We start from the raw sequence: 16,493 nt of genomic DNA, 5'->3' as shown, positions 1-16,493 counted from the left end.
ATTTATGAAGCCCAAGATCCCATGTGCTTTGCTAACTACTCTCAATATATCCTGCCACTTTCAAAGATCTGGGCACATGAACCCCCAAGTCCCTCTGTCCCTGCACACTCTTTAGAATGGCGCCATTAAGTCAATTTTGCCTCTCCCTATCCCTTTTGCCAAAATGCATAACCTCACACTTCACCATTAAATTCCAACTGCCATGCCTGCCCATTCTGTGAGCCTATCTACGACCAGTTGCAGTCGATTGGTATCATCCTCACTGTTTGCCACACCTCCAAGTTTGGTATCATTAGCAAATTTTGAAATTTTACTCTGTATTCCAATATCCAAATCATTTCTTCTTCTTCTTCTTTGGCCTCCTTGTCTCGAGAGACAATGGGTAGCAAAAAAAGCAGTGGTTTTGGCATTAACCCTTTGGGAACACCACTGGCTACTATCCTTTAGTCTGAAAATGAACCATTTATCATGACTTGCTGTTTTCTGTCCTTAAGCCAATTTTTTTTTAACCCAAGCTGACACTGACCTTCCTACTCCATGAGGCTCAATTTTGTTAACCAGCCTTTTATGTGCTACTTTGCCAAATGTTTTCTTAAAATCCATATAAACAATCCACTGCATTCTCTTCATAAACCTTCTCTGTTACTTCATCAAAAAATTCAACTGCATTAGTCAAACACGATCTGCCTTTTACAGATTCGAGCTAGCTTTCCTTATTGACTCAAACCTCTCCAATTTTTCCCCTATTGTTTCCAAAACCTTACCCATCACTGAAGTTAAACTGTAGTTACTAGGAATGTCCTTCCATCCTTTCTTAAATAAGGGTGTCACATTTGCCACTTTCCAATCCTCTAGCACCTCTCCCTGTATCTAAGGAAGACTGGAAGATTATGGCAAGTCCTTCCAGGATATCCAAGCCAACTTCCCTTAGCAATTTGGAATGTAAGCCATCTGGATCAGGCGTATTATCATTCTAAGCATAGACAGCCTTTCCAGTGCATCTTGCCTATCAATTTTCACCCCATCTATTACCTCTACCATCTCCACTTCTACTGATATTTTGTCAACATCCTCTTCCTGAGTAAGCACCGATACAAAGTACTCATTAAGTACGCTAGCCTTGTCCTGCACCTCCTTTGTCCAATAGGCCCCACTCTTTATGCATTCGTTCAGACGATGTGGGCATCACTGGCTATGCCAGCATTTATTGCCCATCCCTAATTGCCCTCGAGAAGGTGGTGGTGAGCTGCCGAAGATTGTTGGGTTCTCTTTTATGTTGATGGTGTTTCTATTCTCATAGCCAGTCTTATTTCCCTCTTCACTTCCCCACTCAACTTATTCTATTTGGCCTGGTTCTCACTTGAAGAATTCAACTGGCATGCACAAACTCCATCTTTTTTTTTTTAGGGATGTACCTAGCCTGTTCCTGAAACATCTGTTCCTTAAAGATCACCCATTGTTCTGTTACACTTTTCCCTGTCAATTCTGTTTTCCATTTTACTCAGGCCAGATCCCCTCTCTTCATATTGAAGTTAGCCCTCTTCCAATTTAGAAGTTTTACTTTAGATTTTCTGTTCTCCATTACTAATCTAAACCTTATGATACAATGATCACCCTTTACCCAGTGTTATTCCACAGATGCTTGATCCACTTTGCCCACCTCATTCCCCAGCGCCAGATCGAGCAATGCCTCCTTCCTAATTAGATGGAAAACATACTGGTCAAGGAAGTTCTCCTGAACATATTTCAGAAATTCCTCCCCCTCCTTACCCTTTACGCTAACATTATCCTGATCGATATTTGGGTAATTTGAGTGCCCCAATATCACCACTCTCTGTGATTTCCTTGTAGATTTGCTTCTCTAGCTCTCTCTATTTGGAGGCCTTGTAGAATATCCCCAGTCGTGTGATCATCCCCTTTTTGCTTCTCAACTCTAACTAAATGTATTTTGTCCTTGCCCCCTCAATGACACCCTCTCTTTCCAAAACTACAATGTCTTCTCTAATCAGCCATGCCACCCTACCTCCCTTTATTCCTCCCCTATCTTTTCTGAACACTTTGCATCCGTGAATATTAAGCGCTTAGTCTGCTCCATTTTTAAATCACATTTCCGTTATAGCCACTACATCATATTACCACACGGCTATTTACGAACATACGAATTAGGAGCAGGAGTAGGCCACTCGGTTCTTCGAGTCTGCTCTGCCACTCAATAAGTTCATGGCTGAACTGATTACTCCACATTACCACCTACTCCTGATAACCTTCCACCCCCTTGCTTATCAAGAATTTTGCGCTTGTAGATCACCAACCTTATTCACCACACTTTGTACATTTACATACATGCATTCTAAACCTGTCTTTGTATTCCTTGCAGTCCTCCTTTGTTTGCTGCTATCTGATATTGTACAACTTCCTTCTCTAGTACTAACCAACACTCCCACTCCTTTATGCACCTTATTCCTTTTTTCTACTGTTATATGCTGGTGCCCATCCACCTGCCAATATAGTTTAAACCCTCCCCAACCACCGCACAAGTGAACCTCCCCTTGAAGAATATTTGGTCCCAGTCCTGTTGAGGTGTAACCTGTCTCTTTTGAGTAACTGTCTCCTGCCCCAGAACTGGTCCCAATGCCCCAAGAATCTGAAGCCCTCCCTTCTGTACCATGCCTCAGGCCAGCCATTGATCCTCCCCATCTTCCTATTTCTATTCTCACTAGCATGTGGCACTGGGAGTAATCCAGAGATTACTACCTTCGAGGTCCTACTTTTTAATTCCACCCACCCCCCCCTCCCTAACTTCTGTACGTTTGACTTTAGGACCTCAATAGCTGCCCTCTCTATGTTCATGGTACCAACGTGTACCACAACTCCTGGCTCACTCTTTCCCCTTGCAGAATATTCTGTATCCATGTGGGACTCACAATGACAGTTAGAAATGCCTTTCTGTCCCCCTAGATATGGAGTCTCCAGAATAACTGCATTTCTGCCCTTTACTATTCCCCCATGCAGTCCCTTGCTCACTGGTCTGTACTGCACACCTTAAAGATCACTCCCAGCTGTTTCAAATGCTGAGTACTGATTTGAGAGTGGCACACACCCCAAGATTCCTGGACTTCCTCCTCTTCCAGATGACCACCCATCTACTATCCTGAACACTCTCTGCTTGTGGAGTGGCCAGCTCCTAGGAAACTCTCAGCCTCCCTGATGCGCCCGCCGCACAGTGATTCCAGCTCTCCCTCAAGATCAGAAACCCTGAGCTCGAGCTCAAGCAGGTGGAGACACTTCCTAGAAATGTGGTGCCCCAAGACACATGAAGTGTCCTGAAGTTCCCACATGGTGCAGGAATTACAAGCAATAGGGCTCAGCTGCCCATTGATGATCTAAATAAAAAGCTACTTCCTCTTTTAGAATCTAGGTAGTACCTTGTTTAAACTATTAACTTTAATTAATGCCTCTAGACCTCAGCTCTCAGGTCTAGCTGTCTCCCACCCACTCTCTCAGACTGCTGTTTTTTTTTAAATACCAGAACAGCACCTCTTCCCTCACTCACCAAATTTCCCAAGTTTAGTACTGTTTAAGTAGTACTCTATAGAACAAGACTCCATGTATTAGCAAAAGCCTACTGTATTATACTAGCAAAAATTCCAAAGACCTGAGTCAGCCTCCGCTGACAGTAATTTTATCAGTTCTAACTAACTAACTAACTCTTGCCACTGGCAAGAAGCTTGTTTACACTGTGAAAGAAACTAAAAGTTAAGGACAAAGTTTTAAATTAAAAGCTATATGCAAAGCCTAACTAAATTTTAGAAAGAGATCAATCCTTAAAATTCCCTCACTTACCACATTCCCTGAGTTTAGTAATCTGTAGAAGCAATACTCTGTAAAAATGGACTCTGTAAAACTTAGATTGGGAAGGTGGACTGATGAGTGGCAAATGGTAATTAAGGTGCACAAATTTTAAAATTTCAGGAAAAAAAAATGAACAAGAGGTAACGTGGTGGCAAAGAGTACAGAGCTGGCACTGCCCTTCAGGTTGCGAAGCTGCCATCTTACCCTGAGTAAACTATACTGCACTAGACTGTAAGATTTGGCTTCAAGTTTCAAGGTAACTTTTTCTCGCCTCAGTCCATCCACCCCCCATCTGCTCCCCATTACCTGCCAAACTACTGATTACACTTCAGTGCACTGTTTGTTTTTCAACTTTACTTTGCCTCTATGTGGGTCCTGGTCAGAAAGCCATTTCTCCTGGGCCAAAGTCCATTTGTCCATTGCTAATGGACCTTATAGCGAGCTCAACATAGTCCCTGCAGAAAACAGCAGCTATTATTTGAGTGCTTGGACTGTTAATGGGTCCTCAGTTTTCTGCTCTTCTGCTGAGAATTTTTCAGTCCATGTTGAGCTAGCTTTGATCTACTGCTGCTGGATTCCATCCTGCTATGGGGATTCTACTCCACTGCTGCAGAAGGACTTTTGCTCTACCACTTTCTGCCTGCTTCCCATTGTATATGACTTAATTCAACCCTCCGCTGATATACTAGATCTGGAGTGCAGTCCTAATCATCAAGGCCACTACTCAGCTCTGCTGAACTCCTAGATCAACCTTGCCAGCTCATGGTTACACCTCCATGGATCTCCATTTTTCACAAAAATACCTCTACCAATATGCCCACTGATACCCTCCCCTCAAACAGCTCCTGGACTCACTCACCCTCACCTGTTGCTGATCCTGTTTGTTAGAGCGTCAAGCAGACTCCATCCTATCCAAAAGTTAACTTCGTCCCACCACAGGACCTCTGAATTTAACTTTTGACTCTCTTTTATTGCCTCATCCCTATTCCGTTTACAACCAGGACATATCTAGCCTAATCTTTGGCATTATTTCTATCTCTGTTTTTTCTTTTTACTCCTCCCGGGTACTTCTTTCCAGTCCCCTTGCCTTCTTGTTACTCAGTTATGCCTCCTTTCATTACTCCCCTCTTGGGTACTTTGCCCCCAACCCAAACACACACAGCCTTCTCCCCATCCTGGCAAATTCCCACCCGAACTCTTCTCTGTCTTGTACTGTCCTCTCCTGCCACTGTCTCAGGCTTTATTCCCTCTTGATTAAGCCACTGCTTCCTAATGTGCCCCTGTCGGCAAGGGAGAGCAAACGCAGCCCAAGAAAAAAGGTAGGTAGAGGTCAAAAAACGTTCTCAGAGGAGTTGTGAAACAACACTAGATTCTGCTTCACATTCAGGTGTGCCAAGTTGGATAGATCAAACACCAAGGACAAAGTTGGGGACAAAGATCTCTGGTTCAGCTACCAACCTCATCACTTTCAACTGAAAACGAATTGGCAAGAGATGATGGAATATTTGGTTTTTACATGATAACAGAATCACAGAATCATTACAGTGCAGGAGGCCATTCGGACCATCGTGTTCATAGTGGCTCTCTGAAAGAGCAATTCCCTCAGTTCCATTCCTCTGTCTTCTCCCCGCAACCCTGCACATTCTTCCTTTTCATATAACTGTCTAATTCCCTTTTGAATGCTTCAATTGAACCTGCCTCCACCACGTTCTCAGGCAGCACATTCCAGACCTTAACCACTCGCTGCATGAAAAAGGTTTTCCTCTTGGCACTTTTGCTTCTTTTACCAAATACTTAAAATCTGTGCCCTCTTGTTCTCGATCCTTTCACAAGTGGAAACAGTTTCTCTCTATCTACTCCGTCCAGACGCCTCATGACTTTGAATACCTCTATCAAATCACCTCTCAGCCTTCTCTTCTCCAAGGAAAAAAGTCCTAACTTCTCCAATCTATCTTCATAATTGAAATTCCTCATCTCTGGAACCATTCTCATGAATCTTTTCTGTACTCTCTCTAAAGCCCTCATGTCTTTCCTAAAGTGTGGTGCCCAGAACTGGATGCAAAACTCCAGCTGAGGCCAAACTAATGTCTTATACAAGTTCAACATAACTTCCTTGCTCTGGTACTCTACGCCCCCATTAATAAAGCCCAGGATACTGTACGCTTTATTAACTGCTCTCTCAACCTGTCTTGCCACCTTCAATGACTTATGCACATATACACCTAGGTCCCTCTGCTTCTGCACCCCCTTTAGAATTGTACCCTTTATTCTACATTGTCTCTCCATTTTCTTCCTACCAAAATGAATCACTGCACATTTCTTTGCATTGAACTTCATCTGCCACCTGTCTGCCCATTCCACCAACTTGTCTGTGTCCTTTTGAAGTTCTACATTATCCTCCTCACAGTTCACAATGCTTCCAAGTTTCGTATCATCTGCAAACTTTGAAATTGTGCCCTGTACACCAAGGTCTAGGTTATTAATATACATCAGGAAAAGCAAGGGTCCCAACACTGATCCATGTCCCTTTTATTCCATGAGCTACAAGTCTGCTTACAAGTCTGTTGCGAGACACTGTATCAAATGCCTTTTGACAGTCCATGTACACCACATCAATAGCATTACCCTCCTCGACCCACTTTGTTACTTCTTCAAAAAACCCCAATAAGTTAGTCAAACATCATTTTTCCCTTAAGAAATCCATGCTGGCTTTCCTTAATTAACTCACATTTGTCCATGTGACTATTGATTTTGTTCAGAATTATTTTTTCTGGAAGTTTTTCCACCAACAAAGTTAAACTGACTGGCCTGTAGTTGCTGGGCTTATCTTTACACTCTTTTTTGAATAAGGGCGTAACATTTGCAATTCGCCAGTCCTCCGGCACCACCCAGAGTCTAAGGAGGACTGAAAAATTATTGCCAGTGCCTCTGTGATTTCCACCCTCACTTCCCTCAGTATCCTTGGATGTATCTCATCTGGTCCTGGTGCTTTATCCACTTTAAGTACAAACAGCCTAGCCAATACTTCCTTTTTTATCAATTTTAAACCCCTCTAGTGTCTGACATACCTCCTCTTTCAACATTGCCTGGATTGCATCTTCTTCCTTGGTAAAGACAGATGCAAAGTATTCATATAGTACCTCAGCAATGCCCTCTGTCTCCACGTGTAAATCCCCTTTCTGGTCCCTAATCGGCCCCACTCCTCCTTTTACCACCCTTTTACTATTTATATGCCTACAGACTGGCTAGCTGCCAGTCTCTTTTCATGCTCCTTCTTTGCTTCTCTTATTTGCTGTTTCATTTCCCCTCTGGACCTTCTATATTCAGCCTGGTTCTCAATAGTATTTTGTACCTGGCATCTGTCATAAGCACACTTTTTCTTCTTTATCTTAATCTCTACCTCTTGTGTCATCCCGGAAGCTCTGGATTCGTTTGCCCTACTTTTCCCCTTCGATGAAACATACCTTGACTGTGCCCGAACTATCTCTTCTTTGAAGGTAGTCTATTGTTCATCTACTGGTTTACCTGCCAGCTTTTGACTCCAGTTTATTCGCCCAAGCTCCATTCTTACCCCACTCAAGTTGGCCTTCTCCCAGTTAATAATTCTTACCCTGGATTGCTCTTTGTCCTTTTCCATAGTCAGCGTAAACCTTATGATACAATGATCACTATCCCCTAAACGCTCTCCTACCGATACTGATCCACTTGGTCCAGTTCATTCCCAAGAACCAGGTCTAGCAGTGCCTCCTTTCTTATTGGACTAGCAACATACTGTTGTAGAAATTTTCCTGAACACACTCTAGGAACTCTTGTCCCTCACTTCCCTTTACACTATTATCCCAAAATATGTTTGGATAATTAAAGTCCCCCATTATAACTACCCTATAATTTTTGCACCTCTCTGTAATTTCTTTGCAAATTTGTTCCTCCACTTCCTTCCCACTAGCTGGTGGCCTATAGACAACCCTAAGCAACGTAACCGCACCTTTTTTGTTCGTCAGCTCTAGCCAAATTGATTCTGTCCTCGACCCCTCTGGGACATCCTTTTTCTCCAGCACTACAATGCTCTCCTTAACGATACTGCCACCCTTCCCCCCTTTTTCCTGTTCCTGTCTTTCCTGAACACCATGTATCCAGGAATATTTAACACCCAGTCCTGCCCTTCTTTGAGCCAGGTCTCTGTTTATAGCCACAACATCACATTTCCACATGGCAATCTGCGTTTGTACCTCACCAGTGTTTTTAACCACACTCCAAGCATTCACATAGATGCACATTAACCCTGAATCAGACTTTACTTCTTTCTCCCTTACTCTGACCCCACCTTATAACATACTATTTCCTACTCTTGTGCTATCTTCCTCAGTATTCTGTGCACCTTGGTATTCCTCCCTGATACTTGCTCCTGGTTCCCACACCCCAGACAAGTAACCAGTTTTGCTTCCCTTCAATCTGAACTCCCTCTCAGGTTCCCATTCCCCTGACAATTTATTTTAATCCCTCCCCAACTGCACTAGCAAATCTCCCTGCGAGGATATTCGTCCCAGTCCTGCTAAGATGCAACTCGTCCATCTTGTACAGGTCCCACCAACCCCAGAACTGTTCTCAATGTCTCAGAAATCTGATGCCCTCCCTCCTATACCAGTTCTCCAGCTGCGTATTCAATCACTCAATTCTCCTATTCCTATGCTCACTTGCACATGGGACTGGGAGTAATCCTGAGATTATTGCTCTTGAGGTGCTGCTTTTTAATCTCCTTCCTAGCTCCCTAAAATCTGCTTTCAGGACCTCATTCCCCTTCTTACCTATGTCATTGGTACCAATGTGGACCACGACCTCTGGCTGTTCACCCTCCCCAGAAGAATGTCCTGCAGCCTCTCCGTGACATCCTTGACCCTGGCATCAGGGAGGCAACACACCACCCTGGAGTCACGTTTACTACTGCAGAAACGCCTGTCTGTTCCCCTGACTAACAAGTCCCCTAGCACTACTGCTCTTACACTCTTCTTCCTCCCCTTCTGTGCAGCTAAGCTACCTGTGGTGCCACAAACTTGGCTCTGACTGCACTCCTCTGAGGAACCATTGCCCTCACCAGTATCCAAAATAGAAAACCGATTAGCGAGTGAGATCATATCAGGAGACTCCTGCACTACCCGCCTAGTTCTCTTAGACTGCCTCGCAGTGACCCATTCCCTATCTGCCTGCATGCTCCTAACCTGTGGTGTGACCTCCTCCCTAATCGTGCTATCCACGTAGTCCTCTGCCTCGCAGATGCACAACAGTGACTCCAGCTGCCGCTCGAGTTTCAAAATCTGGAGCTCAAGCTTCTGCAGTCGGTGACACTTCCTGTAGATGTGTTTGTCTGGGACACATGCCACAGGCTGCACATTCCACTTGGCAGAGCTGCCCTGCCATACCTTAACTTTACAGGCTATTTATTATAAGTAAACTAGCTTACCAGTTACTCACCAACCAGCTCACCATACCACTGATGAAATTGTGTCTCATTTTTGTGGGATGAGATTTAATATTTTATAATATATATATATTTATGAAATAGCATATAAACATATTTCTTAAACAATTAAAGGCATAATTGCTGCAGTTTCTAAGTAAGGAACTGCAGTACATCTTTGCTACGAGTCAGGTTATTAGTTACCCAGAGTAATTTTGAATATAACTTGCATGAAGACAACTAAAATAAACCATTTATTGTGGACTATAAATACTCATGTTTTTTGTTGCATGGAAAAGGTGGGAGAACAAGCTGCAATCATTGTATTATATACCAAATTCATTCATTTCCAACAAATTTTATCTGTACACTTTAATACAATTAACTTTTACAATAAAACAAACAATTACAGAAATTGTAGCAGCTTTGAATTTCTGAATTTCAATCTAGTCTTTGAAACGTTTGGTAAAACTTTTGTCTTTGAGAAGTTGATGAAAGAGGTACCACAATGTTAAAGCACATTTAACTTTATTTTCAAATGACCTACCATCCTCATCCGTGCGGACATTCACAGGTATGCTCTTCGGACCCGGCCCAACATTGGTGTGAGCCCTTACCCACACCCGATATTCAGTCCACTTCTCCAGACCCTCAACTAGCGAGCTGGTTGCATCTGCCTCAATGTTGTCCAAAACGTGTTCCACGTAGTCCTCACTATCCACCGCCTGATATATAATGGAGTATTTGGTAATGACACCATTACGACTGTTTGCTGGCGGTGGATGCCAACTTACCCGAATACTGGTAGAGCTGATGGAGAATCCATGGACATCTTGAGGTGGGGCAGAGGGGGCTAGTGGATAAATGAAGGGGTATGAAGGGTAATGAATGAAATAAGATGGCAAAAGACTAACCAGAAAATACATAATAGAACAAAAAATGCATGCTGACAACAAAATAAAACATTTAAACACAATTCAAACTTGTAAAAATGTTTAAATTTATTAAATGCTAACAACAGTCAGTCATGCATAAATACAATAAAATAATATTATGGTAGGATAAAGAATACAGAAAATAAATGCTGAACATTCATGCAAAGTACCTACCTTAAATTGTACAGAATGCATCATTAATTATTCTAAGCCTTATTTACAATTAAAGTAGCATGATACAGCGCATTTATTATGGAAATTTTGTGCATATAATGCAATTAGTCAGACATTTTAAACAGGCCTATCCATAATGACAAAAATGTGGGACAACATTCTTTAATTGCTCCATATAGATGGCATCTTCGAATAGTGAAGCCTGGATGTAAAACTACATCCTATCCTTATGGACTAGAGCAAGGCAACAATTTTGTGGTATTCCATTGTAACAGTATACTACTAATACTGCCTGTGTCAGAACTTGGGATAGTTCTGTGAACTAAACAAACTCCATCATCTCTCCGCATACGTGATTATTGTACCAACAGATCTGGGTTGTTAGCATTTTAGTTTGCACCATTCACCAGCTTAAAGGAATACTCCAGGATAAGGCACTATAATGGATTTATCCTCAAGCATACATGTAAATTTTTAACTACCACGAGGTGACTGGCTTCCAAATTAGAAATGCTAGCTTCTCACTGATTACCAGGATAGATATTGAAACATGATTAATAACTCAGCTTTCGGTGCCAGAAATACCCACTGCTCACTGCCTTCCATTATCCTATCAGGAATAGCAATTTGATTTTTCATTTTAATTGAGAAACTTGGCTGAAAAAATTTCCTACTAAAGGTGTTGACTTAAGAAGATTTAGAGATGAGAGAAAACAAGATAGATAAAGAAATAAGTGCTTAGATGATGCAAACTTGACTTTGAATAGCCTACAGATTTGTTGGAGGAACGAGACGCTGAGGGAGGCAAGACGTTCATTTTCTTTGCAGAAACGAATACATTAAATTAACAGCCAATTTGGTAGTTTTGATTTCAACATAGCAAGGATGAAACACAGACAGGAAGAGTGTGCAGGATATATTTGAAGGTTAGGACGATGAAGCAAACTTTTAAAGCAATGCAAAATAGATAATGGAATACGGATAGAAAAAGAAAAAATGCTCTAAGCTTCTTCAGTTGCTCAGTGGGTAAATCATACAGTTCCAAAAACCTTGCTTCAATTCCCAGTGTGTGCTGAATTACAGAGTTAGCAGCAGGAATGCTATAAGAGACTACAGCGTACCTCAGTGAGGGAGGAAGAAGTCAACATGGCTTCCTGTCCTAGATATCCTCCAACATGCCCATATATAAATGAGCAATATTCAAGTCTTGGACAGGTTTGGCCTTTATAGGCAGCGAAGAGTCATGAAAAGGAAAAGGAGTATTTAAAGATGCCTTCAGTAAGGGATAAGACTTGCCTCCGAGATCATAGGATGTCTCACAGTAGCAGATTGTGGGTGGAGCAAAAAGTAAAATATAAGAAATTTGTGGGGACAAGAAGAGATCACAATGTTTTGATTCAACATTTGCATTGCAAGAGGAATGAAGGTTCTGTTTACTGAGGGAAAGCAGCAGATCTCGTTTGATGACCAGTTGAAGAGGCCACTGATCTAGAGAAACAATAGAAAGAATACAGACCTGGGGAAACCTTGGCCTGAATTTTACGCCATCCCAGCGAACCAGATGGTGGTGGGGGGGTTGGCGTAAAACTGAGCGGGAGGCTCCGGGAGGCCTTCCCGACCCACTCCCATCTCCACCCCACTTTACATGGGCTGCGGGGGGGGTCAAGAAACGGGTTGCCCGCGCAAGTAAGGACAGCCCTCAATCGGGCACCCTGTGCCCGTTTGTCAGGGCCCACCCCCGGGGCGTTGAGAGGCCGTCAGCTTTTGCGTCTCCCAGATACCCGCTTGCCACGGGTGACACGAGACGCCCCCTTCCCCCCACGACCACCCTTGCCTCGCTGGGGCGCAACTGATCACCCTGGCAAGGTAACCCTAACTTACCTGTAGTCCTGGCTCCATGTCCTCGGTTGGGCTGCAGTCCCAGCAGTGGCCACTGCTCCCTCAAGTGGGTGGAAGTCCCGTCTCGGAACAATTAATGCCCAGGGATCCGTAAAATGTGGGACGAATCCCCAGGCAAGGCGGAAGCGGGTTTGCCACTGACATTTATGTCAGTAGCCAGCTCCCGTCCACCCGACGTAAAATCCAGCCCCTTGAGTCAGAAGATGAACCTTCAGAGTTTTTAAATAATACTTTAATAAAAATGGCTGGAGAAAACTCCAAAAATTAGTATGCACCTCCTGTCGCTGCCACTTGACTTCCCATTGTCACATTTTTATCACACTTTTTGAATCAACTTTTATTATAAATTTCCACATTTACATTTATCATGGAAAAATGCAATCATAAACCGGGTTCCCACAATTCTCTCAAAATGCATTCTGAAACATTTTCAACAGCTATTTTTATTCCTCCTGAAATACCTACTGTCCAAAATAAGGTCTAACCAAAATAAAAAAATTAAATTAGACAAGTCTTTGTTGATGAAACAGATATGAAAGGAGGTTAGGTCACCACTTGTTACTGTCCCTGACATGTTTTTTATATATTCGTTGGTGGGTTGTGGGTGTTGCTGGGCTTGGTTAGCATTTATTGCCCATCCTTTATTGCCCTTGAACTGAGTGGCTTGCTACTCAGAGGGCAGTTAAGTGTCAACCACATTGCTGTGGGCCTGGAGTCACATGTCAGCCAGACCAGGTAAAGACAGCAGATTTTCTTCCCTAAAGGACATTAGTGAACCAGATGGGTTTTTACAACAATTTACCCGCTCAGCAGTGACGGGTAGCCAATTAAGGAACTTCATAGGACAATGATCCAATAGTCTGGCAATGCACTGAAATTTAGCCAATAGAGCCCGGCAATGCTTCAGAGATGGCTTTGCAGCAGGAGGTTGGAGGGCAATTGTATGCTAATGCATGTGCCAGTATCAGTGATCCCAAAGGCTGAAAATGGTGCATTTGTGCCCAAAAGCATTCATGTGGAGGGATATCCCCCTCCACACTGATGGCCTGGCCAGTTCTGGGCCTTCTTTATTAAACATGCCGTCTGCACCCTTTCGTGAGCTCCTCCATTTTGAGATGGCCCCTAGGTTTCCCTATGCCTGAGCAGCTTTGACCTCTCCTAGTGGGGCTGCCAGATGGCCCTCCTGTCAAGCCTTCCGAATGGCTCTCTCACATCTGTGTGCCACCCACCGTCATGACTTGGACAGTAAACACAAAGGTGGGATGTTAATTGCTCACCTCCCGTAATATCGTAATATCGCGGAGGCAGGGTGACTACTGACATGGGCAGAATTGGGACTTGGAACTGGCCCTGATGTCCACAAATTTTACAAGAAGATTCTGGCTAATATCACACCGTACCATGCCACCTACCACTAAAAAGCAAAGAAGAAAAAGAGAGAAGCCAAAGAGCTAAGGGAAGAAAAGTAAAAGGATAAAAGGGAAGGGGAAAAGCACCACTCGGAGAAAGAAACTGCAACAAAAAAGTTAGCAGAGGCACACAAGAACACATTATCTGACTTACTGTGTACAACACCAGAGGAGGTATTAAAATCCTACAGTTGGTAATCCTGTCAAAACATTCAGCTCATTGAAATCAGAGTATACTGTAATGGTAATGTCTATGCAGAGGTGACACCCAATGTTCCCTCTAATTTTCTTTGTTATGTGTGGCCTGCTTGTTGCACTGCATGGTACATGCACATCAAGATTGCTGTGAGGCCGTGCATCAACACAGCTTAGAAGCACTGTAACTCTCCCTGTCTGTTACTGTAAATACTGCGAAAAGACACAAGGGTGGGTTTTTAACTCCCGTGGCCTGCAGAGTGTGACAGTGGAGGAGTTAAAATTGAGGTGTTGGTCATTTTTCCTGAGGCCTTCTGCTAGGTGGCTAAGCATCTGACTGAATTAGGTAATAGCTTCATGAATCCACACAAATGGGGCACTATGACATATAAAGGAACCCAATGAAATTTCAATGTCCTACTGGGTAAAGCGTGTGCTATGGTTGTGTCACTCAGTAAAACTTGAAGAGGGCTAAAATGTTTCATGTTGAAATTATTTTTGTGAGGCGTTGAGGAGCTCCACAAGAATAAATCTGAGTTGCTTCTGGCCCAAACTCAACTCCTCCCCGCCACAACCCATTCACCATTGGAAATAACACTCCCCTCCAGACCTACATTTGTGCAGGCTGGGTTGGCCTCCAGCTACCTGATATTGCGCTAGCCTATAGCCGATGAACTGTAGTGGGTGTGCACCTCAATGGTTGTATAATAATGAAGGCCTGGCACTTAAAATAGACCATTTGCTCCATTGTCCGACTGTCCAATAGTTAAATGCTCCCACTATCTTCTTCAAATAATTATGACTATTTTCATGGGAGATGCACTGTAGGCTGCCATTTATACAGTTTAACCATGAAATTATAAATTAAACTATCAAAAAAATGCACTAGTAATTGAATAAAATGCTACTGATAACTGGAGAGGTGGAATACTAGAAAGGCCATATATGTAAGCAAGGTCTAAAGAAAACCTTTGTGTTAGCTAACGTGACATTAACCTCTCAACAGGACATTGTCCCAGTTTTTTTTCCTATTGCATGACTTATCATACAAAAACAACCACTTATTCATGCATGTTACAAAATCAGATTTGAGATCACAACTGGACATATACACTTGGCCACACAACTGTACTGTCCTAAATTGTACTGAAAAAAAATTGATTTATAACTAATGATAACTAAGCTTGTAACCTCTGAATTACAAGGGGCACAATTGTTAGCCAACATTTGTAATATTGACCAAACATAAACATCTGCCCAAAACTAACCACATGGGAATATGATGTCGTGGTGATAATGTAGACTTGGGTTTCAAAAGAAGGGCAGGACTGAGTATTAAATATTCCTGGATGCAAGGTGTTCAGGAAAGATCAGGAAGGAAAGCAAGGAAGAAGGGTTGTAGTATTGATGAAGGAGAATATTACAGTGCTGGAGAGAGAGGATGTCCTGGGGGGAGATGGGACAGAATCTGTTTGGTAAGAGTTAAGAAACAATAGAGGTGACATCAGACTACTCTATAGGCCACCAACTAGTGGGAAAGATGTAGAGCAGCAAAATTGCAGGGAAATTACAGAGAGGTGCAACTATACAGTAGTGATAATGGGGGTGGGGGGTGGGGGGGGGGCTTCAATTATCCTAATATAGAGTGGGATAATAATAGTGTAAAGAGAGGGGGAAAAGTTTCTGAAGTGTGTTCAGGAGAATTTTCTTGACCAGTATGTTTCCAGCCAACAAAGGAGGAGGCATTGCTGGATCTGGTTCTGGGGAATGAGGTGGGTCAAGTGGATCAAGTGTCAGTAGGGGAGAATTTAGGAAACAGTGATCATAGCACCATAGGTTTAGATTAGCTATGGAAAAGGACAAGGGCCATTCTAGAGTAAAAGTACAATTGGAAGAGGAGAAATTTCAGTGGGTTGAGAAGGGACCTGTCCCGGGTAAATTGGAATCAAAGATTGGTAGGCAAAATTAATATGGAACAATGGGCTGCCTTTAAAGAGGAGATAGTTTAGGTATGGTTGCGATACAGTCCCACCAGAGGGAAAGCTAAGGCTACCAAAGCCAGAGTTCCATGGATGATGAAACCAGAAAAAGGGTGCGTATGACTGATGTTAGGATAATACAAGCAAGAACCAGGCTGAATATAGAAAGTTCAGCGGGGAAGTGAAAAAGGAAATATGAGATAGACAAGGAGAGGGTATGAGAAGAGACTGGCAACTAAAATGAAAGGGAATCCAAAAATCTTCTACAGACATATAAATAATAAAAAGGTGGTCGTCAGAGGAGGGTGGGGCTGATTAGGAACCAGAAAAGGGATTTATGCTAGGAGGCAGAGGGCATGGCTGAGGTACTAAATGAGTACTTTGCAACTAAATTTACCAAGGAAGATGCCAAAGTCATAGTGAAAGAGGAGGTAGTTGTGATACTAGATGAGCTAAAAATTGATAAAGAGATGGTATTAGAAAGGTTGCCATTACTTAAAGTTAATAAGTCACCAGGACTTGCATCTGAGGATACTGAGGGAAATAAAGGTGGGCATGGCGGAGGTACTGGCCATAATGTTCCAATCCTCCTTAG

At 42.9% G+C, this 16,493-nt stretch overlaps 1 protein-coding gene across 8 annotated transcripts in view; it reads right to left on the bottom strand.

Moving 5' to 3' along the window:
- Positions 1-16,493, bottom strand: part of ptprfa (protein tyrosine phosphatase receptor type Fa) — a 634,875-nt gene that overhangs the window by 178,112 nt on the left and 440,270 nt on the right. For all 8 annotated transcript variants that reach the window (XM_068036905.1, XM_068036906.1, XM_068036908.1 and 5 more), the window contains exon 11: positions 9,855-10,160. In XM_068036905.1, coding sequence (XP_067893006.1) covers positions 9,855-10,160 — 306 coding nt within the window. The remainder of the gene's footprint in view (positions 1-9,854; positions 10,161-16,493) is intronic.

This window comes from Heterodontus francisci, chromosome 8 (assembly GCF_036365525.1).
Source record: "Heterodontus francisci isolate sHetFra1 chromosome 8, sHetFra1.hap1, whole genome shotgun sequence".
NCBI lineage: Eukaryota > Metazoa > Chordata > Chondrichthyes > Heterodontiformes > Heterodontidae > Heterodontus > Heterodontus francisci.
This window is presented reverse-complemented; position numbering and strand designations above follow the sequence as displayed.